The following is a 26,818-nucleotide window of genomic DNA, read 5'->3' as shown; positions in this document are numbered from 1 at the left end:
TGGTCCAGCTTTCACTTTCATACATCACTACTGGGAAAACCATAGCTTTAACTATACGGACCTTTGTTGGCAAGGTGATGCCTCTGCTTTTTAAGATGCTGTCTAGGGTTGTCATTGCTTTTCTCCCAAGAAGCATTGCTGTGTTATTTCAGTCTAAATACAGCAAAATGGTAGATATGGACCAGAAAGACACACACTCAGCCATGAAACTGGCTAGGCCACCAAAAAGGATGTTACTTTTTTCTGTATGCCACAACAGCTGTGAGAATATTGCTAGCGAAGAATTGGAAGAAGATGTACCAACTATTGAAGAATGGCAGATGAAGATGATGGACTATATAGAACTTGCTGAACTGACCGGGAGACTCTGAGACCAGAGAGAGGAGACGGTGGAAGAAGACTGGAATAAGTTTAAGGAATATTTGAAAAAAATATGTAAATATTTAAATATTTGAATAGCTTTGAATAGGCTGTAGGATTAGAAGTAGAAGATAGTGTATTTTAAAATAGTATTATTTGTAAGTGATAAAATGTGAAGTTATTTTAAGTGTGATTAAAAAAAAAGATGGTTAGAAACTACCTTGCAAGGCCGTTGTGAGGATAAATTGGGATCTTTCCCCTGAGCACCTGGGCTATAATTAGACATGATCAACTAATAATCTCTCATTCCTCTGAACAGTCTGAGCGTCCTGCAAGCCAGATGGGGAGATGAATCATCTTGCGTATTTTTAAGAAGATTGCAAGGCACATGCTAATAAGTCAGGATATTTCTGGGCCCACATCTTATCGTCAGCTTCCTCCATTCTGATTCCTGGGAGGAAAAGTTCTTGGCAAAGAGCCCATCCTCGCAGTAAATAGTGACTTTACTATTAACAGGTACCTCGTAGGATCACACAGAGAAGATTGCCTGCTTCTCCCTTGACTAGGACAGGTTTTTGAGAGTGTCCGTGCTTGTGCCTGTTGTTGTTCTTGTTGTTGCTGCTGTTGCTGTTGCCGTTTGTAAACCACCCTATACCTGCTGGTCTCAGGGCAGTTCACAAAATCACAACAACAACAATTTATTATTTATACCCCCGTCCATCTGGCTGGGTTTCCCCAGCCACTCTGGACAGTTTTCAACAGTATATTAAAATACAATAGTCTATTAAATATTAAAAGCTTCCCTAAACAGGGCTGCCTTCAGATGTCTTCTAAAAGTCTGGTAGTTTTTTTCTCTTTGATATCTGATGGGAGGGTGTTCCACAGGGCGGGTGCCACTACCGAGAAGGCCCTCTGCCTGGTTCCATGTAACTTGGCTTCTTGCTGCGAGGGAACCGCCAGAAGGCCCTCAGCACTGGATCTCAGTGTCCGGGTAGAACAATGGGGGTGGAGACGCTCCTTCAGGTATACTGGACCGAGGCCATTTAGGGCTTTCAAGGTCAGCACCAACACTTTGAATTGTGCTCGGAAATGTACTGGGAGCCCATGAAGAGCTCTCAGGACCGGTGTTATGTGGTCCCGGTGGCCACTCCCAGTCACCAGTCTAGCTGCCACATTCTGGATTAATTGCAGTTTCCGGGTCACCTTCAAAGGTAGCCCCACGTAGAGTGCATTGCAATAATCCAAGTGGGAGATAACCAGAGCATGCCCCACTCTGGCAAGACAGTCCGCGGGCAGGGAGGGTCTCAGCCTGCGTACCAGATGGAGCTGATAGACAGCTGCCCGGGACACAGAATTGACCTGTGCCTCCATGGACAGCTGTGAGTCCAGAATGACTCCCAGGCTGCACACCTGGTCCTTCAGGGGCACAGTTACCCCAGTCAGGACCAGGGAGTCCCCCACACCTGCCTACCCCCTGTCCCCCAAGAACAGTACTTCTGTCTTATCAGGATTCGACCTCAATCCATTAGCCGCCATCCATCCTCCAACCGCCTCCAGACACTCACACAGGGATAGAGCAACGGGAGCTCATCCCGTTCCGGGGATTCGAACCGCCGACCTTCTGATCTGTAAGCCCAAGAGGCTCAGTGGTTTAGACTGGGGTGGGCAGGCGTGGTGACACATCAAGAGGAGCCAGGGAGCAGAGCTGAACGTGGCGGCAGCATAGCTTCAATGGCTGGTGGCTCCTACTTTCAATGGCTCTCAGCTTCCTTCTCCTCATTCTGAACATTGGGGGGATATTGGGGGCTCCCAAAGTGCTGGCCCCTAGAAGCTGGAGCCAATGCACACCTGGGTTTCTCCCAGTCCTATCTGAAGGTGCTGGGAACTGAACCCAAGACAGGTGCTCCAACCACTGAGCAAAAGTGCTTTTCTCAAGAAATAGGAAACTGCCTTATATGCAGTCAGACCATTGGTCTGGCTCTGGCTCAGTCTCGTCAACACTAACAATTCATGCCTATTTGTGCAGGCCCAAGCAGTTAGCAAAACCGGGGTGTTTATCACGTCCTTGGTGGGCTACCGTCAATTTGTTTGCTTGTCTGTTTTGCTTCGAGGCTCACAAATCGAGACCAGTCGTTCCCAGTAGTTCTGCCTTGCCATGAACTGAGCAAAGGAAAAGCCGCGTTGACTCCAGCTCTTGGCAGGAGCCACAGTTTGCCTTTGCCTAGTCAGGAATCGGTATTGAAGGTGGCTTAACATTTTAGCACCCAAAGCAGATGAGAGGAAGCATCAGAGCTCAGTGTTGGAGCATCTGCTTTGCATGCAAAAGGTGCCAGGGTCAGACCCTCCAAGTGTCCCTACTTCCCAGGGATAGTCCTGGATTTACAGAAGCCTTCCCACTTTCTGATCCGATCCCGGAATGTCCTGCTTTTCCTTAGGACATCCCTAGTTTCATTGAAGAAATGTTGGCAGGTATGGTAGGAGGCCCCTATTTTCACTGGAGAAATGTTGGAGAGGATGGAATAGGATGTCCCTATTTTCATAGGAGAAATGTTGGAGGGGATGGAATAGGATGTCCCTATTTTCATAGGAGAAATGTTGGAGGGGATGGAATAGGACGTCCCTATGTTCAATGGAGAAATGTTGGAGAGGTTGGAATAGGATGTCCTTATTTTCCTCAGAGAAATATTGCAGGGGATGCAATCCCCAGCGAGTGCAGAGAGCTCAATACGTAGCAACCTCCTGTGATCCTAAAGCAGCTTACGGAAGCCCATGATAGAAACAAAAAGAGAGATCATCATAGAGCAGCAATAAAAGCTGCCAATCTGAAACAGCAGCCAGTTTGAAAGTGGGCTGCATCAGGCACATTGAAAGCATGTTGATGGGCAACGCATTTGCTTCTAAGCAGAGCTGTGTGCGTTGCAGGACGGTGCTATTTAAGAAGAATATATGTTATACATTATACATAAAGTCTCGTTCAAGCACAAAGACCGTTCGATCGGCGAAGGAGACGCGTTTTCTAAATGCTCCTTCGGGAATTGTCAAAGCTCTGATTGCGGAAAGGACCATTTGCTGGGTTATTTGTTCGAAAGACCATTTTCAAGCGCACAGAAAAAAGGAAAGAAAACCAGAGGTGTCTGAGAAGGGGATGAGGAGATGGGGCATTAACATTTTTTATTTTGCTTCCCACCTGCTGGTGATCAATTTGTGGTGGGCAAAGGGGAAACCTCTTTTAGCTGAATCTCATACGCTACCTGTGGATCTCATTAGTGGAAAGGGAACAGTTCACTACCAAAGACATTTTCCACTTTAATTTTACTTCACATGCTCTGTGGATGACTTTCAGCACTGAACACCACAGGCCTTCGAACACAGGCCTGGCTTAGATTCAGTCCTGCAGCAGTGGTAGCCGAGAGAAAAAATTGACAATACAGCTCAGGTTTTACAAGATCCTCTTTTTTCCTGACACTTTGGAAAAGTTTACACTTTGAACAATATTATTAGGGATAGAATATATACATACATTTAAAATCATAATTTAAAAACCCATAAAATCAGACATAAGAGGAAAACGGGGGGGGGGGATCTAAAATAGCATTGTAAGGGGGAAAAACCTTTAAATTTTAAATAATATTTGACGATGCAGAAATGCTTTATATATCCATACCAGGTTTCTCACGACTGAAAACTTTTCATTTTGCAACGCTGAGGTTTAGTTATGGTGACAACTATGATCAAATTAACCAGCTCCCAAATCTTAACAAGTGAAGTCATCCTTTTTAGGTCTTAGGTGGGATTTGGGGGTTGCGTGTTCAGATGATCCATGTAGACTTCAATATATAAAGAATGGGTTCTCATATAAAGAAGGTATATTTTTAGTCTGGCTGAAAGGAAACAATAGCAGGTCTTGGTTTACTTGCAGATGAAAGACTTTAACTGCCGGCTACCACCATTCGCTCCTGCGAGGTTCCTGCAAGGCGTCTCCACTTCGCTTTTCTCAATGCTCCCTCGAAAAAACCAGCAAAAGAAGTGTGACAGAATCGATTGCACCTTCGTGGCAATTCGTGCAGCCCTGACAAGACTCGTTTCCTTCCTCGCGCAGCTCGCCTCTAGCTGTCCAGGTTGCTGATGCCCTGGCAAGGAAGGATGGAATGGGAGAGACCCAGATTCTCTTTCTGCTCAGGGAAACGAGAAGAGATCCCCCAGGCTGTTCTCCCTGAGTTTTTGCAGCCGCCGCCAAGATCTGCCTGGTGTTTCCTTGCCACTCTCTGTGTGTCTGCAGCAGAATGATGCTTAGGAGGGGAGGGGGAGAGGGGAGAGAGAGAGAGTTGAGGGAGCTCTTTGCATCTTCTCCTCCAGCTGTGGCAGTTCTTAGCTTGCCCGGGAAATAGAAGCAGCCTCTAGAGGATGTAACCTGGCGACCTGGAACCATCATTTTCACTCTTGGATCTTTCTCAGGGAACGCTTGGACCACTGAAAGTCAGGCTTGAAGAGTCTCCAGCAATTTCAAAAAGGTAAAGGGACTCTGTGCTCCTGGACAGAAGATGTCCATCTCAAGAGACCAGGCAAAAGCCATCTCCTGCCTGACATTTCTCCCTCCTCGCTGCCTTAGAGGTGAGACTTCTTTTTCCCATTCTTTCGCAGGAAGGGTATCTGAAGTTATCAGAGGGGCAGCCTCTCATGCGCTGTGTGCAGAAAGCCAATCTCAGCCTGGGATTTTGCAGGGCACAGTGGGGGGGGGGGAGGGGAGAAGTTGTACTTCTTCTGCAGTAGATGTTTGGCATTTGTTTAAAGTGTTTTTAAGGGGAGTGAGGAGGAGAGAGACTTTTGAGAAGATGCATCTCTCTCCGAAAGAGCGCAGCCGATTCATTGTTAACAGCCGAAGGAGACGAGACAGAGAGATGCGAGTACTAATGGGCACTCGGGAAGACGTCTAACCTGGGGTGATGTTGCAGTTCAGCACGACTCTGTGGGGTGCAGAGGTTGTTGCACTGCCTCAATGCTTTGCATGCGTGGCGCACATGAAATCTAAAATGGTCCAAGCATCCATGGTGTTTAAAGAGATGGGATTTGGGAGAGCGATGTCTATTGGGAGTGCCAACGTCTGTTGGGAGTGCCAACTCTCTTAAGAGAAGCGGGGCACCTAAAGGTCCTAAAGTCTGACCCCCCACAAGCTCCCACTCTCCTACACATCCCACTTGCAAATCAAACCTTTGCTAGATCTCACGTTGGCTGAAGACGTCCAATCTAGACTTGTTTGCTGCCAAGTTCAAATGCCCTCTCTGCGGTTGGCAGCCCATCCCTGTTGCCTTCAGACGGTGTCCCTAAATATCATTTTATTCAGCTGCTGGCTGTGGTAGGTCAGTTTCCCCCACCTAGAGCTTGCCAGTTGTTTTGTACTACAACTCCCATCAGCTGGGACTGGTGGGTGTAGTCTAAACATAGGGAGTGCACCAAGTCAAGGAAGGTTCTTCTAGGCTATGTATGGCCATTGAGTTCCTTAATGCAAACCTTGTTAAATAGAGGGCATATTGTTTAATACTTGCACAGTAGCATTTGTGTAAAATGAGGTCCCTGGTCTCAAGGACCTTCCAGTGTAAATACCAGGATGTGGGTGAAAGGCAGAAAAAAGTTGAGGAAGGGATACCATGAGAGCTATGAACATAATTATGTTTGTGTGCTAGATTAGAAGTCTTATTGCCACTGCTCAGTTTTTGGAACTTCTTGATAATTAGAATTCATTGTCTGTCATGTTATGAGGAACGGCTAAGGGAGCTGGGCATGTTTAGCCTGGAGAAGAGGAGGTTAAGGGGTGATATGATAGCCATGTTCAAATATATAAAAGGATGTCACATAGAGGAGGGAGAAAGGTTGTTTTCTGCTGCTCCAGAGAAGCGGACACGGAGCAATGGATCCAAACTACAAGAAAGAAGATTCCACCTAAACATTAGGAAGAACTTCCTGACAGTAAGAGCTGTTCGACAGTGGAATTTGCTGCCAAGGAGTGTGGTGGAGTCTCCTTCTTTGGAGGTCTTTAAGCAGAGGCTTGACAACCATATGTCAGGAGTGCTCTGACGGCGTCTCCTGCTTGGCAGGGGGTTGGACTCGATGGCCCTTGTGGTCTCTTCCAACTCTATGATTCTATGATGATAATCTCTCTCTCTCTAAATTTTAACTCACCAATTTGATTTATCTGTACTTCTGATTATCTGAACAACTCGGATGTCTTGGGCTATTTTGCTAAAGGATAATTGTGTGTGTGTACCTTTGCAATATGCATCAATGAATTCACACTTGAATACATAAAATCAATTCAATATTAGACTTTCCAACTCCTTCTCACATCCCTTCCCAGGGACTTGGCTACAACATTTAATCTAGTTCCCTAATTAGAGAAGAAAAATGTGGGGGATGGGGAGGTCCCTTAATGAAATCCACAAGTGACATCCCTTCTCACTCCAGCAAATCACGTTCTCCCTCCACCTTTTGAAGTCTTTTAAAATCAGTCATGAATGGGACCAGGCCATTTCTGCCACCTTCCGCTCCAGCCACCGGTGACCCAAATGCTGGTTTGGAAGAGGTACCTGCAAAGGAAACAGGAAAAAAAACAGATCTGAGATAAAGGCAATACCTTGCTTGGAGAAACTGCTGGGTGACCCTAAGCTTGTGACTTCCAACTCAGAGGTTCGCCCAAGCGAGCCCCTTTGAAATGGAAGAAGATCGTGTGGAGGCTACTCCATTAATGCAAACAGGTCACTGCCCCACAAACATCAGCCTTGATTCTTCCAAACCTGCCTGCCTTCTTTTGACCAGCCCAGACCATCCTCTGCCTGTTTCCTTCTCCTCCTTAGTCTCGTTTTTGCAGGGAGAAGCACAGGGGGGGAAATGTAGAATTAATTGGTTCTACCTGTCACTGGCTCCATCTCTGTCTATCATTGCTTCTGTTGGTTTCTCTGCCCCGGCATTGTTTTTACGGTGTAAAAACACAGTAGAGAATGTCCATTTGGATTGTGCCCATTACCTGATGCTACAAAACCAGGGTAGCCAGAACGCTACCTTCCAGATGTTGTTGGATTACACGTGAGGTAATGTGGGGTATAATGTTCTGAGGCAGCACACATCTCAGTGAAATTGTGTATATCTGGAGCACCATTGGAAAAGCCTGCAAGCACCCTCTAAATGTCTGGAAACCCTTGAAAACCCCTTTTTTAAAAAAACCAACAGCCCTAACCAAGTCCACCAAACTCCATCACATTTGCTCCCCACAAGCCTCCTTGCTCAAAGGTTGCTACGTTCATAGCAGGGGCAATCAGAATAAGGGCCACTAACTGACGGCTGATTCAGGACTTTAAATTGTGCTCTTATATCAAATTCCCTTTTCTGCGTATACTGTAATGTTTTACTGTTGCTATGGCCATTGGCTAATGCGAATAAAGTTATATCTTATCTCCTTGCTCAAACTCCAACTCTCCACAGACCTCAAAGGCAGTGGCGTAGGAAGGGGGGTGCAGTGGGTCACCCCAGGTGTCATCACTGAGGGGGTGACAAAATGGCAAAAATATGTGTTTTTGAAAAATAATAATTCCTGCACCTGCCTCACCCCCCTCTTCCTACGCCACGGCAGGAGCACTCTCCCCTCGAGTGATTTACAAAAACCAGAAGTATTGTTGCCTCTACTTTGCAGTCAGAGCACAGCCTTTATGACTAGCAGCCTTTGACAGCCTTCTCCTCCATAAATCTGCCTAATCCAGAGGCGTAGCTAGGTGAGGTGGGGGGCACTGGGTGCCAGACCGCAGGGCCTGCATCGTGCCTGAGCCACGCGCCTCTCCTGAGGGGGAGGCGGTTGGCGGACTGCCTGCAAGTTCTGCGCTGCTTTTTCGAGCAGCGCGGGGCTTGCGTCTGCCCACCGCCTCAGCTGTCCTACAGCTGAGGGGGAGGCTTGGGCCGCCCTGCCCCCACGGGCAGCTTGCCCCGCCCCCCATGGGTGGCTTGCTCCGCCCCCAGTTGCAGGGCACGTGCGTAGCCCCGGGCACCCGAGCGACTAGCTACGCCACTGCTCAAAGGCTGGGGCAAGGCCTCGTAGGATTTCTGTTTTTGCTGTTTCCACAATCTTCCGGGGCTGTCCCCACCCCCCATTTTTTATTATTATTGATTTTCCAGAATTTTAAACAAACAAACATGTATCTTAACTATACTTAATCCAATCTTAGTAACATTGTTGTCAGGGAACTGCCATCAGAGAGTCAGGTGGTGGAAGGGCTCAAGGAGGCTAGGAGAGCCTCGGATGCGGAGGAAGGAACCAGTAGGGGGAGAGGGAGAGTTCCTGCAGAAACTCAATCGGAGGAATGGCTCCAAGATGTTTCCAGTGAGAACAGCGGGGAGGGCTCAGGACCTCCGCTGGGGAAGCCCACTCCGCAGAGGAAACTGTCACGCAGAGAATCCAGAAGAAGAGTTTCCGTCAAGGAACTCTTATGTTGGAGTAAATTCCGGAAACGCCCACTGACGGATTCTGCCAGCAATTGAGGTAGCCACGCACCCATGGCTCCTCGGACCGGGAAAGTTTAGGAACTGATGGTAAAGCTTGGAGGCTTTAAACGCTTACGCACGAGCAGCCCCCTTTTCCCATTACAATTGTTAAATGGCTTCCTCGAATCCCCCTGGCTGAGTTTCATTGTATATCTTTGTAACAGTTTTCCAAAACCAATTTCCTCATAAAATTAACTTAGTCACTTAACATCTTTCTTCCTTTTCATTTTAACTTTAAACATATTATTCTCTAACATCACATATTTAAATCCTAAGCCTATCTGGTATTTGCAAGTTTTTCCAATTAAGTTATCTTAGCATATTTAATGAAATAGTCTTTGAATTTCATCCAGTCGTCCTGGTACTCCTCCTCCTTCTGGTTGCGGACTCTTCCAGTCAGGTCGGCAAGCTCCGAAAAGTCCACCATCTTCATCTGCCATTCCTTTCGGGGCTGTCTTTGCCCCTTTTCATGCCACTTCCAGGTTCACAGCGATGCACGCATGCGCGGTTGTGTGTGCCTTGAATGAGCGTGAATGGGGAGTTGCCTATTCAACTTCCATCAGCCCCAAGCAGCATGGAATCATGGGAGTAGTAGTCCAACAACACCTGAAGGCTGCCATATTGACTGACGCTGCAAAAATATGTTGTTTTCAAGGGAAGGGTCCAGCCTCAGAATTTGTGCCCTGCCAATGTTCATATTTCCGAAGCAAACAATATTAATAAAGAGAGTGATCCTTTAGTGAGGAGATTTGTTGGGGTGGATTCAGCAGCAACCTTTCCCAACCTTCCAGATATTTTGTACTACAATTCCCATCGCAATGGCCATGGCGACTAGGACTGGCAGGGAGTTATAGTTCTACAACAACTAGAGGGCAACTTGGCTGGGGAAGGCTGTAACAGTGAATCAGGAAAACGGTAGGCCCAAATGATTGCTGACCACCCAGTTGCACATCAGAATTTGCACTCAGCTCTCCACAATGTAGAAGAGCCGATTCATATAGTAACGACTACATAGAAGAAATCTTCCTGATAATATTAGTTCAGCTATAATATCTAAATGATTCATCAGCACGATTTAGCAATTTCAAGCACTTCCGAACTACTAAAAAGATGCTGTAGGCAGCAGATTATTTTTTTTAAAAAAAATATTATTTTTAATAAAAGGACTTATAAGAATTGCAGGTGGCAAGTACTGTCTTAAAAGCGACATGCCTCTTCTCTTTGACGAAGGAGAAAATGCCACTTCTTGGAAGATTATACCTGCTATGAGATCATCTTCTAGCAAAGAAAGCATGCCTCTCTTTTTTGCTTTAGGACAATTCTTTTCAAACATTTGCAGATTTATGCCAGTTTTATTAATGGACCAGTGGGTAATTCAGCTTAACAGCCTTATATTTTACTGTGCCCGTTTCATTATGATTGAACTGCACTTGGGGAAACATAGAATATATATTTAAAAAGGAGACGGCGAGGAATAAGGGTTGAAAAGGAGACTGATAACTATGCTTACATGAGCTGTCTTAACTATTTATTCTCTTAGTCGCTGTGCATCCTGAAATTGGGTAATCTTTGCCTGCAGAAGTTAGTCTGCAGTATATAAAACATGCAACTCACAGATCCACATAAATGCTTTTGCCAACTTCCCATCTCCTCCATCAGATCAAGACAGGCTGCCGTCTTTCAAACCTCCCTAGCTATGAGCTGGCGAGAGAACTAGCTTGAGTTGGCTGAAATCAGCTGTTTGGTTAAACTGCTGGGGTGTCATGGAATGCTCACAAACATTTTCAAACTGGTTCGAAGTGTCAAGGATTCTCCGCCCATAGAGTCCAGAAACAACTGGTGTTGGTGGAAATGGCCACAATTCCACCATTGGTGAACTCTTAAACTCGTCTCTACCCAGCCTGGTGCCCTTCAATGCTCCCTGGTAGCTGTAGGCCAAATCAGCTAGAGGGCACCCGGTTGGCAAAGACTGCCTCAGACCGTGTGTGTATGAGAGTGGCAGGTGAGCAGTGTGTGTGAATGGTGTTTATGGCTGGCTCAAGATTTTATGTTGCCTAAAGCAAAGAAATGGGAAGCAGGTGGCACTGTGGGTTAAACCACAGAGCCTAGGACTTGCCGATCAGAAGGTTGGTGGTTTGAATCCCCGCGACGGGGTGAGCTCCCATTGCTCGGTCTCTGCTCCTGCCAACCTAGCAGTTCAAAAGCACGTCAAAGTGCAAGTAGATAAATAGGTACCACTTCGGCTGGAAGGTAATCGGCGTTTCTCTGCGCTGCTCTGGTTCGCCAGAAGTGGCTTAGTCATGCTGGCCACATGACCCGGAAGCTGTACGCCAGCTCCCTCAGCCAGTAAAGCGAGATGAGCGCCGTAACCCCAGAGTCAGCCACGACTGGACCGAACGGTCAGGGGTCCCTTTACCTTTACCTTAAAGCAAAGAAGAAGTTTGGATTTGATATCTAGCTTTATCACTACCCGAAGGAGTAGGCCAGATGTCCTCCCCTTATTCCACGTAGGGGAGAAGAGTGGAAGTTAACTCATATTTCAACGCCAGCAATGAGACAGGGTCCCCACCCCTGAGGCAATTGGTGAGCTTAAGAGCAGCTCTGCTCAGCAGGAATGGCCAGGAATAACCCCTCTCCTAGGCACACCAGCATCTGTTGCAAGAGGCAGCCGAATCAATTGACCTAACGGTAGGGCCGGCCCTGATAATTTCTGTATCCGAGTGCTGCATTTTAGTTCCAAGTGGGAGAGCATCTGAGAGCATCGTTAGGGAAGCAGACAAAGCACACATCTGCGAATTTGCATCAGTCTCCATTTGCCGCGTCTAACGTGCCGGAGGTTTGCTTTATTTATTTTTTTGCAGCTGAAGCAATTGGCCTGAAATAATAATAAGCTTGTGTCTCTTCTCTGCACAGTGGTCTGCTCGAAGCATGTTGGTCAGGATTGGCCCCAGCCCGTTTTCGGAACAACATCTTCTCACCGTGGAGGATTTGGGTCAGGAGTATTCCACCCGGAAGTCACCCTTAGCTCCATTCATGCCTGAAGGACCCTCCGCGTCCCCTGAGCCAGACCTTCTACTGCCCACCAATGCCACCAACGCCACGGACTGCGGGGAGGATATACTGCTGTACGGGGAGACTGAGAAGGTCATCATCGGGACGGTCCTCTCGGTCATCACTCTGCTGACCATTGCGGGCAACAGCTTGGTCGTCATCTCCGTATGCATCGTCAAAAAGCTCCGCCAGCCGTCCAACTACCTGGTGGTCTCCTTGGCTGCGGCTGACTTGTCTGTGGCCTTTGCCGTCATGCCCTTCGTCATCATCACCGACCTGGTGGGAGGGGAGTGGCTCTTTGGGGAGGTCTTCTGCAACGTCTTCATTGCCATGGACGTCATGTGCTGCACGGCATCCATCATGACACTCTGCGTCATCAGCGTGGACAGGTAGGGATGGTCTCCTGCTTTATGAATCATAGGCGCACAGAATTGTGTGTGTTTGTGCACATATGTGTGTGGAAATGTTCAGTGGAAACAGCAGCAGGGGCAGAAAACCGAGAAGAGACTGTCCAGGTTCATAGAATCATTGGATTGTTGTGGGAATGTTCAGGGATGCAGGAGAGGACATATTGTTTTATTAGAGCCTTTCCAACTTGTGTTAACAAGTTCACAATTTAGCAGAGTAACAGTCCCCCTTTTAAACTCACAGCGGATGTGTTTGCTCAGGCTTACTAAAGCCTCTATAACTGTTCTGGTATTTTCCCCTTATTCCCTCATAAAAGATAAGACACGACACAGTCTTCTATAAAAGTATAAAGAGTTTACTCACATTCTGCTCACAGTTGGATCCCAGAAGGCAGACTTAGTTTAGAAAAGTAACATATAGCTGGAAACTATCTCATAAGAAGACAGTCCCTTTGTCCTCTCTTGGCTGGAGGCCAGGAGAGCATCTTTGGCTAAGCAGATGTTGCTTCTTCAACGCATGTAGTCGTAGAGAGAGAGATGGCTGCCCTGCCTGTGCTTTTGTTGTTACCTGCACAGGTGAGGCCACGCCCACCTCTAGTCACATGCAGAGGAAGTCTGTCCCAGCCCTGAAGGAAACAGGAAGTTGACCTGCTGGCTGGACAAACATTCCTCCCCATGTGTAAACATGTTCACTCTAGGAATGTTGTACTTGACTGCTCTCGTGTTTCACATCCCACAAAATGCGCACATGGCCTTTGCAGGTCATCTAGACCAGCTTTTCTCAACCCAGGGTCCCCAGATGTGGTTGGACTACAACTACCACCATCCCCTGACCACTGTTCCTGCTAGCTAGGGATGATGGGAGTTGAGAAAGGTCTAGATCTAGATCAAAACAGGAAACCCCCGGCTAGAGCATTTGCTACGCAACTCGTTCTGTCGGCGCAAGGATTTGCCCTTGTGCGAAGGAACTTTCTCCCCTCTCCTCCCCCCCCCAAATAAAACCTTTCCAAAGCAAATTTGGAGAAGGCATGGAGTGCAGTCAGGGGAAGAAGTAGGAGAGAGGTTCCATTTTATACCTACAAATCCTTGCATGAACAGAACGAGCGTGTTGGATACCACCCATGGTCCCTGATAATTTCTTGCTGCTGAATGTGAAATGTGTGCTATTGAAGGAGCACCGCTAAATAAGCGACTACCCTAAGGATGATGATCGTGGATGTGGGTGTACAGCCTTTGCATTCAGATCCTTTTGCTCGATTGGGAACAGTATGAGGATGCGTGAAGATTGAATTCAGATGGGCAGAGTCATTGCTTAGAGGCAGAACACATGTCGTGCATACAGAAAACCTTAACCAGGCCGATTATTTAGAATCACTGTCATTGTCTGGTGTGCTCTGTACTCAACTGCAAATGAAACTCTCTCTAAGTTTCTCACTGAAATACAGGGAAATTAAGAGGGTGGTATGCGTGGCCTAAAGGGACATTTCCTGACGGAGGTCACCCGATAGTCTATTCAATTCAGTTGTCCAAGTGTCTTTATTTATGTAGTGAGAACAGCCACAGGGAGATGCCAGCAGGCTTGGGGGAAATTGGAGACTTGCAGATGTAGGAGCGAGGAGAATCTGTAGCACATCACCCCTCCAAAAAGCAAAACAGCCCAATGAAGATGGCATGTACTCAGTGCCTGCAGAATGTTGAGAGGGGGGAAACTGAAAATAATAATAATAATAATAATAATAATAATAATAATAATAATAATAATAATTTATTTATACCCCGCCCATCTGGCTGAGTTTCCCCAGCTACTCTGGGTGGGTTCCAATTGAGTGTTAAAATTAATAGGGATGGGTTAATGAAAAACTGGGGGTGTGGGAGAGAGAGAAAAGTAATGGACTGGAATATTCATTTTTCACTTTTCCTTTTTTATACATTTTTATTGGTTTTTTAAACATATTTCCAACAATCATATAACATATAACATATCTTATACAATATTTTAGTCTTCCATCAACTCCTCTAATGATTTTTCATTCTCTATCACTTATTCTGCATTTCTTAATTTCTCTATTACTCTTAATTATCATTAACTAATAACTCTCCTCATAGTCTTTCTTGCAATATTTCAAATAGTCCTCCTTACAAAACTTCTTGCAGTCCTACTAACGTAATCTGTTCATTACAATTACTTTTCCGTTTTTCACTTTTCCATACCAGTTCGTGATTGATTGATTGATTGATTGATTGATTTTTAAGGGGTCTTCACAAAAATCCATCAGAAATTTGAATGCAGCTTTCCCCTATGCACACGTCGATACTTTGAGTCAAATGTTGCTGAGGGCTGCCAAACAAGGGCTGTATGTGTGTTGGACAGTGGCGTAGCGTGGGTTGTCAGCACCCGGGGCAAGGCAAGTAATTTGCGCCCCCTAACCCGTGAATTTGCGCCCCCTAACCCTACCCCCCAGATGTTGCGCCCAGTGCGGCCGGCCCCCCCTGCACCCCCCGCGCTACGCCACTGGTGTTGGACCACCCTGGTCTAGTCCAGCCTCACACCACAAGGAAATGCCTATACCACAAATTTAATCCCATTTCAACTGAGCCACGTTGTGTCCAAACAACCTGTTCATTGAGCATTCGGCTTGATTTGCTTACACAAAGATTATGGCTGGGTTGTTGCAACATCCGCTGTGCATCATGCTGTCTTGGTGGAAAGATTGTGTCAAGCCATAGTGCCTTTTTCCATTGCTTTCCTTTCTAGGGGAGAGGGGAGTTGGGGAGGGGTTGAAAGCAGTTTATGGTGCAAGAGCACCCAAACCACTTTAATTTTACATCCTGAATTTTCTGGTAAGTGCTTGAATCCCAGCTACAAAACGGTCTGGAAGCCTAGAAGCCAAGGGGGGCTTCACTACTGTAAATCCAAACCAAATCTGCCAAGATAATGAATTTGTTTCTTTGCGGTATTTATACCCCACTTGTCCAAGGAGCAAAAGGGGGGTGCGCATGGACCTCTCCCTCCTCTCTTAATTCCCCACAACAATCCTGTGAGGTAGGTTAGGCTGAGGTCACTCCGTGAGCTTTGTGCCTAAGTGGGGATTTGAACTCGTGTCTCTCCCGGGTCCTAGTCTGGCACTCTGCACCGCGCTGTACAGCTATCCCTTGATGCTTTTAAAATACCCTGTTCTTCTTCCCCCAGTCTGTGCACTTAATTCCTTGTCTGTGCGACTTTCTATCTTTGAAACAAAAACAAAGGAAAGAAATCTGAGCAGAATTAGGAAGCAGACACTTAAAGTTAATTGTGCAAGTTACAGCAGCAGCGTCTCTGAATGCAAAGGGTAGGCGTGTGGAATTCAAAAGCAATCCCAGACTGCACGTATTTAATGTTTGGTGCTCCCGTTAGAAGGAGCCATAAAGTCTGAGAGGTAGAGATTTATTTTATTTATTTGGAAATCTCTGCACAGCCCTTCAGTATAAATATGCAGAGAAATAAAAAGGAGCAGCCTCTTCGGTGAAGGACGCCCATTGTACACAAACTGGGTTCAGCAATCGCATTTATCACTGCCTGTTGTTGTTGTTGTTGTGGCTTTTAAAAAAAGAATGGTTACGAAGCAGAAGTCCCTTGTAGCAGGGATGGGGAGCTGTTTCCAGCCTGAGGGCTGTCTTTCCTTCTGGGCAATCTTCCAAGGGCCACATGCCAGTGTTTGGAGGGCCAGAGGCAAAGGCAGGTGGAACAATGAATATTTTTTATAGCTTTGTACAACAGGCTGGTTCCTACACATACTCACACCCCTCTCTCTGCCCTCCATCCAAACAAGGAAGAGACATGATCAGAGTTCAAGGACAAATCCTAGCCAGGCAAAAACCCTTGAGGAAGGTGAGAAGGAAGGCTGATGAGAGGTTTTGCTTGGGGATAACACAAGTGGCTGGGGTGGAGGCAATAATAATAATAATAATTTATTATTTGTACCCTGCCCATCTGGCTGGGTTTCCCCAGCCACTCTGGGCGGCTTCCAACAAGGATTAAAAATATATCAAAATGTCACACATTAAAAACTTCCCTGAACTTCAGATGTCTTGTAAATGTCAGGTAGTTGTTTATCTCTTTGCCATCTGATGGGAGGGCGTTCCACAGGGCGGGTGCCACCACCGAGAAGGCCCTCTGCCTGGTTCCCTGTAGCAAGGCCAGGGAGAGAGATCTAAGGGGCTGCATTTGTTCCCTTGGCCTGAGGCTCCTCACCTCTGCATTAAAGAGATGGCCCATTTGGTGGCCAACCCAGCTTGAGTGATTGGTCCCTTCATCCATCCCTCTGAGATACCTTTGATCTAAGTTTAAACACTCACATTTTTGCTAGCAGAAAACAACAATAGTTAGTTACCAACTCAGTTAGAGCTCAGTCTTTTCTTCAATATAAAAAAAAGGTAAAGGACCTCTGACAGTTAAGTCCAGTTGCGGATGACTCTGGGGTTGCGGCACTCATCTCGCTTTACAGGCCGAGGGAGCCGGCATTTGTCTGCAGACAATTTTTTCCAGGTCATGTGGACAGCATGACTAAGCCGCTTTTGGTGAGACCAGAGCAGCGCACAGAAAAGCTGTTTACCTTCCTGCCGGAGTGGTACCTATTTATCTACTTGCACTTTGACGTGCTTTCGAACTGCTAGGTTGGCAGGAGCAGGGACTGAGCAATGGGAGCTCACCCCATCGCGGGGATTCAATATAAAAATGGTAAAGGGACCCCTGACCATTAGGTCCAGTCGTGACCGACTCTGGGGTTGCCGCGATCATCTCGCTTTACTGGCCGAGGGAGCCAGCGTACAGCTTCCGGGTCATGTAGAGGGAGCCAGCGTACAGCTTCCGGGTCATGACTAAGCCGCTTCTGGCAAAACCAGAGCAGCACACGGAAACACTGTTTACCTTCCTGCTGGAGCGGTACCTATTTATCTACTTGCACTTTGACGTGCTTTTGAACTGCTAGGTGGGCAGGAGCAGGGACTGAGCAACGGGAGCTCACCCCGTCGCGGGGATTTGATATAACCCCGTGGAAAATCCCCACATTCAAGCCTTCGTTAATGTACATTTGGGAATTCCACATTTCAGTGTCAATTAAACAATTGTACTTAACAAGTCCATCGCCTTTGGCTTGGGCTGGGCACACCTGACTTGACTTTGTTGCAGGTGGTGGATGGTGTGGGCGCGATGGCATCACTCACCTGACCTTCAGTCGGTTGCATCATTGCTGCTTACTGGGAGATTAGAGGGGGAGAGGAGTCAGGAGGTTGGTTCAGTGTCAACGCTCCAGAGGGAGTGCAGGATTGGCTCCGCTGGTGCATTTGCTCCACTGCGACCTCGCATGCCCCCTCAGCAGCGACGCAACTGATGGGAGGTTGGGTGAGTAACACCACCACACCTTCTTGGAATAATAGGTCCGGAATTGCCCAAGAAAGATGTTAGATTGTTTTTGTACGCCACAAATGCTGCTAGGATTTTGTTAGCCAAGAACTGGAAATTACAAGAAGTGCCAACAGTGGAGGAACGGCAGATGAAGATGATGGATTTTGGGGAGCTAGCCGACCTGACCGGAAGAGTCCGTGACCAGAAGGATGTGGAGTACCAGGAGGAATGGATGAAATTCAAAGACTATTTAGCTAAATATGCTAAGATAATTTAAATAGAAATACTTGCAATTACCAGATTGGCTTAGGATTTAAATATGTAATGTTATAGAACAATATGTTTAAAGTTAATATGAAAAGAAAGAAAGCTGTTACTTGACTAAGTAAATGTTATGAGAAATTAGTTTTGGAAAACTGTTACAATGATATACACTGAAATTCACGGCCTAGGACCCTCGTACCTACGGGACCGCCTCTCCCGGTGTGCCCCACAGAGGACCTTAAGGTCCATAAATAGCAACACCCTAGAGGTCCCGGGCCCTAAGGAAGTCAGATTATCCTCAACCGGAGGCAGGGCCTTTTCAACACTGGCCCCAGCCTGGTGGATCACTCTGTCTCATGAGACCAGGGCCCTGCAGGATCTGATTTCTTTCCACAGGGCCTGTAAGACAGAGTTTTTCCACCTGGCCTTTGGCTTGGAGCCAATTTGATTCCCTCCCCCTCTTTCTTTTTCCTTTCTCCTCCTGTGATGAGGCTGCATTTTAATATTTTAATGTTTCAATATTTTAATGTTGTCTTTTAATCTTGTTTTTAAGTTGTATTCATTCAACTTGTTTTTATTATTGCTTGTTAGCCGCCCTGAGCCCGGCCTTGGCTTATTATTATTATTATTATTATTATTATACACTGAAATTCAGCCAGGGGGATTTGAGGAAGTCATTCAATAATGTTAACAAAAGTGGAATTATTACAGTTAGGATCTATGTTTGTTTGTTTGTTCGTTCGTTCATAAATTTGGAAAATCAATACAAAAAATGGAAACAAACAAACAAACAAACACCACCACACCTCCCTGTGTGTTGCATTTCTTGCACACGTGGTCCCTGGGGACTCAGCATGGGTGTCGGCGGGTCTGGCACCCGACCCCTCCTCACGTGTGTCTCAACGGACTTCTGCATGCTCTGAAATGAATAAATCCTGAGTGGTGCTGGCTGCCTGCAGGTGTCACCGAAGCAAATAGGACCTGACACTGTTCCCAGCAACTGGAGCAGACCCTGAACAGCATTTAAGCATGCATGCAGCACCCTTCTCTAAGCCTTACGCGACTCCAGATCAAAGTACAGATTAATTAATCACTTAACGATCCCTTGCAAGTCTTTTCACGGCCTCCTTCCAGATGCTGTGTACATGGAGGAGGGGGACTTCATTGCTGGTGATAGAAGCACTGCTAATCCGGATCTGTTTTTTAAAAAACACTGAACTGAAATAAACTCTGCCGTCTTGATGAATTTTCAGCCGAGTGCTCTTTTCTGCAAAGCCTCAGAAACGTCCGCCTGTTACCTCCATCTGAGACCTGCACCGGTGGCTGAATTGCTACTGGGCCAGGTTTAAGGTGGGGCTATTAGCATGCAAAGCGCTTAACAACTTGGGACCAGTTTGCCTACAAGAACGCCTGACCCCACATGCATCTACTCGACTGCTGCAATTGGGGGAACTCGCACTGTTACAAGTGCCACATAAAACCCATTTCTCATTGGTAAGAACTCAGTCTTTTACTGTGGCAGCACCTGCCCTTTGGAACTCCCCACCACTTGATAGCAGGCAGGCACTCTTTTTGGCACCTGCTAAAAACATTCTTGTTTAGACAAGCCTACCCAGAGGGTTAAATAGTTGGTGCAAGTTGTTATTGTTGTTTACATATACCCTGCCCATCTGATTGGGTCGCCCCAGCCAAAGCTTAATCTATTTTTAGTCTATTGCCTTAACTTTTCAAAAGTTTTAAATTATCATTGTTAAAGTTTACAATTTTCTTATTGATGATTTTGTTGCTCTATCTTTTTTTGTGAACTGCTTTGAGGCTGTGTTTGTGGGTTGGTGGTTTGTTTTTGCCTTTCTAAACTTTCTAAATCCAGTCATTCCACAATAAACATAATAAGCATTTAGACAATTAAAGGTAAAGGTACCCCTGCCCGTACGGGCCAGTCGTGTCCGACTCTAGGGTTGCGCGCTCATCTCGCTCAAGAGGCGGGGAGCCGGCGCCGTCTGAAGACACTTCCGGGTCACATGGCCAGCGTGACTAAGCGGCATCTGGCAAGCCAGCACCAGCGCCGCACACGGAAACGCCGTATACCTTCCCGCTATAAAGCGGTAATTATTTATCTACTTGCACTTAGGGGTGCTTTCGATCTGCTAGGTGGGCAGGAGCTGGGACCGAACGACTGGAGCTCACCCCACCACGGGGATTCGAACCGTTGACCTTGCAATCAGCAAGTCCTAGGCACTGAGGTTTTACCCACAGCGCCACCCGCGTCCCATATTTAGACAATTAGAATAAAATTATTCTCAACCCGGCTCTCTCAGCCCGGCTCCCTCCAGATGTTTTAGACCTCAATTCTCATCAGTCCTGGCCAGCCCAGATCCCAGTGCACCTTTGGAGGGGTTTCTGGGGCCACAGAGATTTCCTGGGATCTGGATCACAACACTGCATGCCCACGCATGCCCATTTCTGTTTTGCTGGTTAAATCCTTACAGCAATTGCAAACAGTCCTCTGTATGATCTGCCATCGCAACGTGGTTATGCAACGGACCCTGGACCCTGCTATTTTTACATTAACTCCAAGAGCTAGCAGGACCCCCTGTAGGACAAGCTCACACGTTGTTGCCTGGTAACCAAAGAGATGTAATTAGAACAGAGTAATTTTTTTAAAAAAGAGAGAAACCCTACCACGTGGGTTCTAGTGGCGGTTCCTGAGAGGGTGGTTAAAAGGTGGCTGTGTTCACTGCTGCAAAGATTTGTGACCCACTTTGCATCGCCCAAAAGAAACTCAATTCAGCAGCCGCAGTGTCGTGGGCAGAGGGAATAAGTGACCTGTGCGGAGTTTTGTTTTGCTGAGTTAGAGCATCGGGCCCTGAGCAGCGTCTCCTTGGAAGGGAGAACTGAGCTTTCCCCCATCCCTGCTAACTGTGACACCGGCTGGAGAGACCAGGGATTGAATCCACCCTGGACGCAGCACATGACAAGCACATGGCTCCACCTCAACCACTGGCTCTGCCCCATGTGGCGGGGAGTGATGCGAGCGATGGGAATTGCGTTCAGGTCACATTTAAAGGTGTTCCTGCTTAACTCGCCTTTCTGAAATAGCATGAGAGTCAAAACGTGGCCACCTTTCAAAAATTCACACTTCCCCGAATTTTGCAGTGCAGTTCGCCAGTCAAGTAATTTGTATAAAAAAGGCATATGGCATAAATAGGCATGCCTTTGTGAATACAACATACAACATGCATGAACCTAGCCGGACCCTGAGATCATCCTCTGCGGCCCTTCTTTGTGTGCCTCCTCTATGTGAGGTCCAGAGGGTGGCAACACAAGAATAGGCCTTTTCTGTGATGGCTCCCAATTTGTGGGATGCTCTCCGAGGGAGGCTCATCTGGTGCCTTCATTATACATCTTTAGGTGCCAAGCAAGAATATTCCTCTTCTCCCAGGCCTTTGGCTAATTAAACTATCTATGACCTTTTAAACTGTGGGGGTACTGTATTTGTTTGTTATGAAAATCCTCGTTATTGCATATTTTTACATGGCTGTTTATTCGTATATTTTTTTTTAAAAAATGTATATGAATATTTTATGATGGCCTATATTTCTAATTGGGAAGTGGGTGGCGCTGTGGTCTAAACCCCTGAGCCTCTTGGGTTTGCTAATCAGAAAGTCAGCAGTTCAAATCCCTGCCACAGGATGAGCTCCCATTGCTCTGTCCCAGCTCCTGCCAACCTAGCAGTTCGAAAGCACACCAGTGCAAGTAGATAAATAGGTACCGCTGTGGCAGGAAGGTAAACAGCATTTCCATGTGCTCTGTTTTCCGTCATGGTATCCTGTTGTGCCAGAAGCGGTTTAGTCATGCCAGCCACATGACCCGGAAAGCTGTCTGTGGACAAACGCCGGCTCCCTCAGCCTGAAAATTGAGATGATCACCACAACCCCATAGTCACCTTTGACTGGACTTAACCGTCCAGGGGTCCTTTACCTTTTTACCTTACCTTGTATTTCTAATGACTACTAAGGGTTTGGTGGAGCCAAATCCAACCTACCAACCTTTCCTTGGTGTTTTCCAGGTACCTGGGAATAACACGGCCACTGACGTATCCCGTGAGGCAAGACGGGAAGCTGATGGCCAAGATGGTGTTCATTGTTTGGCTCCTCTCGGCCTCCATCACTCTGCCCCCTTTGTTTGGCTGGGCGAAGAACATCACGGTGGAACGGGTGTGCCTCATCAGCCAGGACTTTGGCTACACCGTCTACTCCACCGGCGTCGCCTTCTACATACCCATGGCCGTCATGCTCGTCATGTACAACAGGATCTACAAGGCAGCCAAGGCCAGCGCTCAGAAACACCGATTCATGGACTTCCCCAGGCCTTACGAGCCAGACGGAGCCTACTGCATCGAACCTGGCGTCCGGCGCCAGCATAGCACCAAGAGAAGCAAGGCCGTGGAGCAATGCGCCACCTTGTCCAAACTCCTCCGCCAAGACCGGAAGAACATCTCCATCTTCAAGAGGGAGCAGAAAGCAGCCAGGACCCTGGGCATCATCGTGGGGGCCTTCACCTTTTGCTGGCTCCCCTTCTTCCTGATGTCAACGGCCCGGCCGTTCATCTGCGGCAGCCGCTGTAGCTGCATCCCACTGAGGCTGGAGAGGACTCTCCTCTGGCTAGGATACGCCAACTCCCTCATCAACCCCTTGATCTACGCCCTCTTCAACCGGGACTTGAGGACTACTTTCTGGAACCTGCTGCGCTGCAGCTACCGCAACATCAACCGCAGGCTGTCCGCCGCAAGCATGCACGAGGCCCTGAAAGCCACAGAGAAACACGAGGGCATCATCTAAGTCCCATGTGGACGTCGGCGTTTAAAAGCGTTGCGGTCACTCACTAATGGAGGCAGACCCTCCCTACGGCTGCCCGCTCACACCAAGGATTGGGGTCTCACCTGGATGGGCATCAGCAAAGCAGGGCAACGATTATCCGGTTCCCCTGCAGCCCCGGGGGAAAAGACAGCTTTGCAAATAAGTCTACGGAAGATGCTAATTCACAAAAGGACCCAAATAAATCTGTGCATCTATAGCCGCCGTTTGCAGTATAAAGGGGAAGCAATATTTTGCCACTTTCAAGAATTTTCCTATGTGTGGGAATTGGGGAGAGGGGATTATAAGATCCTAGTAAATGCCTTGTAAGGGAAAGGAAATTAGCTGGCAAGCCAAGCGAGAATTGTATATCCGAGAGGCAGTAGCAAGGATGCTCAACAGAAGGCCTAGATCAGCTTTTCCTGACCTGACGCCCTCCAGATAATTTGGACTTCAACTCCCATCACCCCTGACCTTTGGCCATTCCGGCTGGAGCTGATGGGAGTTGGAGTCTCACGACATCTGGAAGTTCCCAGGATGAAGAAGGCATGACATCTGCTTTGGAGCTCTTATGTAATAATAATACTTAACATTTACACAGTTCTTCCCGAGTGCCCAGGGCATTTCGCATTCATTTGCCTCGATTATCCTTACCGTACGACCCGTAAGGATAGTTATAGCCGCTAGGGACTGAGAGAGAGGAAGCGGTTTATGTTAACAGACCATAGATGAGGCAAGATCTCGATGTAGGGCTCTTTGTTTTCATGGGTGCACACACTGACCAAGTGAGGACTTAGATTTTGAGTATGGGACCCAGCATGCTGAGATGCTCTGTCCCCATCTGAAATAAAAACAAAAAGGCAAGTTTCTTTGGCTAGAAAGGGAAACGGAGCAAAAATTTTCAGGGGACCTGACATTAGCACCTTGCGCCTCACTATGGTGGAGAGAAGTGGAGCATAAGATAACGGCTTTCTATCAGGCCCGATAGTTTGTCCATCTTGGCCAGTAATGTCTGCTCTGACTGGCAGCATGTCCCCAGGGTCTGAAGCAGTAAAAGGTCTTCCCTGGCTCCTGTTCTCCGATCCTTCTACCTGAAGATGCAAGGAATTGAACCGGGGCCTGCTACAAGCATAGTATTTCCTCAACCGCTAAGCATTGGTTCAGTCCAGAAGGCATTAAGCCAAATGAGTCAATACATTCTCATATGCACCCATGTAGACAGGTAGCAGAACACAGTTTTACTCTGCCTTCCTTGACGATTCCCTGGCCTCCCCACAAAGAGCCACGTCCTGCGTTGATGCTGGATAGCTCAGTCAGTATAGCAAGGGACTCTTAATCCCAGGATTGTGGGTTTGAGCTCCATGTTTCGCAAAAGATCCCTGCATTGCAGGGGGTTGGACTAGATGACCCTTGTGGACCCTTCCAACTCTACAGTTCTATGATTCTGTGATCAGAGATGCATATTTTCATTCCTTAGGTGGTGGCCTGGAGTATATTAGGCTCAACAAGCCTCTTCTATCTGCCAACTGAGCTTGCTGTCCAATGCCTCCCAATCTCCCCACATTTCTCGCATTTCGCAGCAGCTGCTGGCTCTCTTTCGCTAGTCTCTGCTGCCGTCTGGTAACTATGCATGTCCACGCATCCAAAGCAATGTACAGAAAACAAAAACAACATTATACCCATCAGGCATAAACATGGTTTGACTACATGCAGTGGCTTTTAGAAAGAACAACAATGGGCTAACTATCACAAAGAGGCGTACCACATTGGACTGGGGGACTGGCTATCAGACTGGAGGACATGGATGGCGTTGTGGTCTAAACCACTGAGCCTCTTGGGCTTGCTGATCAGAAGGTTGGGGCTTTGAATCCCTGCCACGGGGTGAGCTCCCGTTGCTCTGTCCCAGCTCCTGCCAACTTAGCAGTTCGAAAGCACGCCAGCGCAAGTAGATAAATAGGTACTGCTGTGGTGGGAAGGTAAACAGTGTTTCCGTGTGCTCTGGTTTCTGTCACGGTGTCCCGTTGTGCCAGAAGTGGTTTAGTCCTGCTGGCCACATGACCCAGAAAGCTGTCTGTGGACAAATGCCAGCTTCCTCGGCCTGAAAGCGAGATGAGCGCCACAACCCCAGAGTCACCTTTGACTGGACTTAACCGCCCAGGGCTCCTTTACCTTTACCTTACTGGCTATCCATTCTGAGTTGCAACTGCAAGAGAATGGCGATGGAGCTTCGATAGCAGGTTAGAAAGTTTCACCACTCTGCCACTCTGGTAATGTAAGCAAGTAAATCGGCAGAAAGGAAATCCTCAGTGTTTTCCAGACCAAAGGCTCCTAAGTCTCAGAGATGAGAGTGATTTGAATGGCAGGGTCTAAATTGAAAACTTCAAGACACTCACTAGCTTCTAATTTCTTCAAATTTCAGCCAGCTTTGGAAACAAGAGGTCAGGAACACACTGGGTTAATTCAAGGGCAGAATGCAGCACCTTGAGAATCAATGGGAATGAAAAGGGCACTTTTGTGTGGAGGCAACTTGTTTAAAATAGCAGCACCCTCCAAAAACCTTTGCCAACCTGACCAACGTGCAGGTGGGAGTTGTCCTCTGAAACATCTGTAGGGCACCAAGCTGACAAGCGCTGCCCTACTCCGAACACACTCTAGAAAAACTGTGTGCATTTGTGTGTGCCTGGCGCAACCCTAGATGACACAACCATGTGGAGAACTTTCTGCAGGAACCACACAACGTCAGTCACCAGCATAATCTTTGTCCCTCTGATCCAATATGGCAGACAGGGTAAAATCACTTGGCTAGCTATTCCATGGAGTAGAGATGAGAAGCCCTGAGGGGGAAACTGGGCGAAAAAACAATTTCCCCCTGTTTTTCCCCATTTCCCCCCAAAGCCATTTTTTCCCAGAAAAATTGAAAAAAAACAAACAGTTTGATATAGTTTGAATATTCCACACACTTTTTTTTCCTCCATTCTCCACTTTTTTTCTCCATTCTGGAAAAAAACCAACTTTGGGGAAAAAATGGGGGGGACCTGTCCCCCCCCCCAATTTTTCCAGTTTCCCCCTGAACTTCCCATCTCTACTAGGGTGCTTTTTTCTGTCTGAAGGCTACATTCCCTTCTCACCCCCAGAAACAAAAGCTGGCAGAACAACGCGTGTGAATTTTACATTTGTACGATAAGTTATTTTATACACACACATACCCTGCAAGTCTCCCAGCAAAACCAGGACATCCCTTTTTTTAAAAAAAAAAAATTGCTCGAGAACGGCTTGATTTTTTGAAAATAAATCAGATCTGAGAGAACACTGACAGATTCCAACCAGACTGAACTAATATCGAGAGGGTTTGTTTAGAAACACAGTGGCATTTTTTTCTGCCGGGGCTGATGGGAATATCGAGGGCACCTCCTTGGGAAAGGCTTTTTCTACCAGGAACCAGGAAAACAGGCCAGTTGTTCCAAGGGCTGAGGGTGAAATCTGTGGTAATTCAAGAGTCCAAATTAAATAAAGGTGTTACTGACTTACCAGTTGAGCGCCATGGTTATTTGAATTTTGTGCATGCCTCATGGTACGTTTAGGTGTACCAAGAGCCACATTCTTTCATGGACAACCTTTTGGGGGCCATACACCAGCAATGGATGAGGACAGAAGCAAAAGAGGAAAAGCAGGTGGAGAAATGGATAGGAGTCCTTGTATCAGAAGCATTATTGGCGATGGAAGACGTTATTTGTGGTTGCTCCCATTTTGTGGAATTCCTTCCTGAAAGAGGTTAGACTGGCTCCGTTTTTCTTATCCTTCTGCCAGCAGATGACGATCTTCAGGCCAGCCCTTGGAAACTAAGGTGCAAACAGTGCTGGTCGCTCGCTCTTTCAGGAGGCAGAGACGGTCACCAACTTGAATGGCTTTAAAAGAGGGTTGGAAAAATTCACGGAGGAGAAAGGGGCAATCAATGTAATGATCTCAGACAGGCA

The 26,818-nt window shown here is 47.1% G+C and overlaps 1 protein-coding gene across 2 annotated transcripts; it reads left to right on the top strand.

Annotated features, from left to right (window-relative positions):
• Window positions 1-3,194: 3,194 nt before the first annotated feature.
• Window positions 3,195-25,675, top strand: LOC310852752 (5-hydroxytryptamine receptor 7-like). 2 transcript variants are annotated; one of them, XM_083756709.1, is made up of 3 exons: window positions 3,195-4,971; window positions 11,797-12,323; window positions 22,058-25,675. In XM_083756709.1, exons 2-3 carry the CDS (start codon window positions 11,812-11,814, stop codon window positions 22,827-22,829), a joined length of 1,284 nt encoding a protein of 427 aa, XP_083612835.1. In that variant the 5' UTR covers window positions 3,195-4,971; window positions 11,797-11,811; the 3' UTR covers window positions 22,830-25,675. The 2 variants fall into 2 exon arrangements, with proteins under 2 accessions (XP_083612835.1, XP_083612836.1); XM_083756710.1 differs by lacking the exon at window positions 3,195-4,971 and adding an exon at window positions 7,276-7,442.
• Window positions 25,676-26,818: the final 1,143 nt, after the last annotated feature.

This window comes from Podarcis gaigeae (genome assembly GCF_964106915.1).
Source record: "Podarcis gaigeae genome assembly, chromosome: 9".
In the NCBI taxonomy this organism is placed as follows: domain Eukaryota; kingdom Metazoa; phylum Chordata; class Lepidosauria; order Squamata; family Lacertidae; genus Podarcis; species Podarcis gaigeae.
Note: the sequence above shows the minus strand (reverse complement) of the source record. Positions and strands in the feature narration are given on the sequence as shown.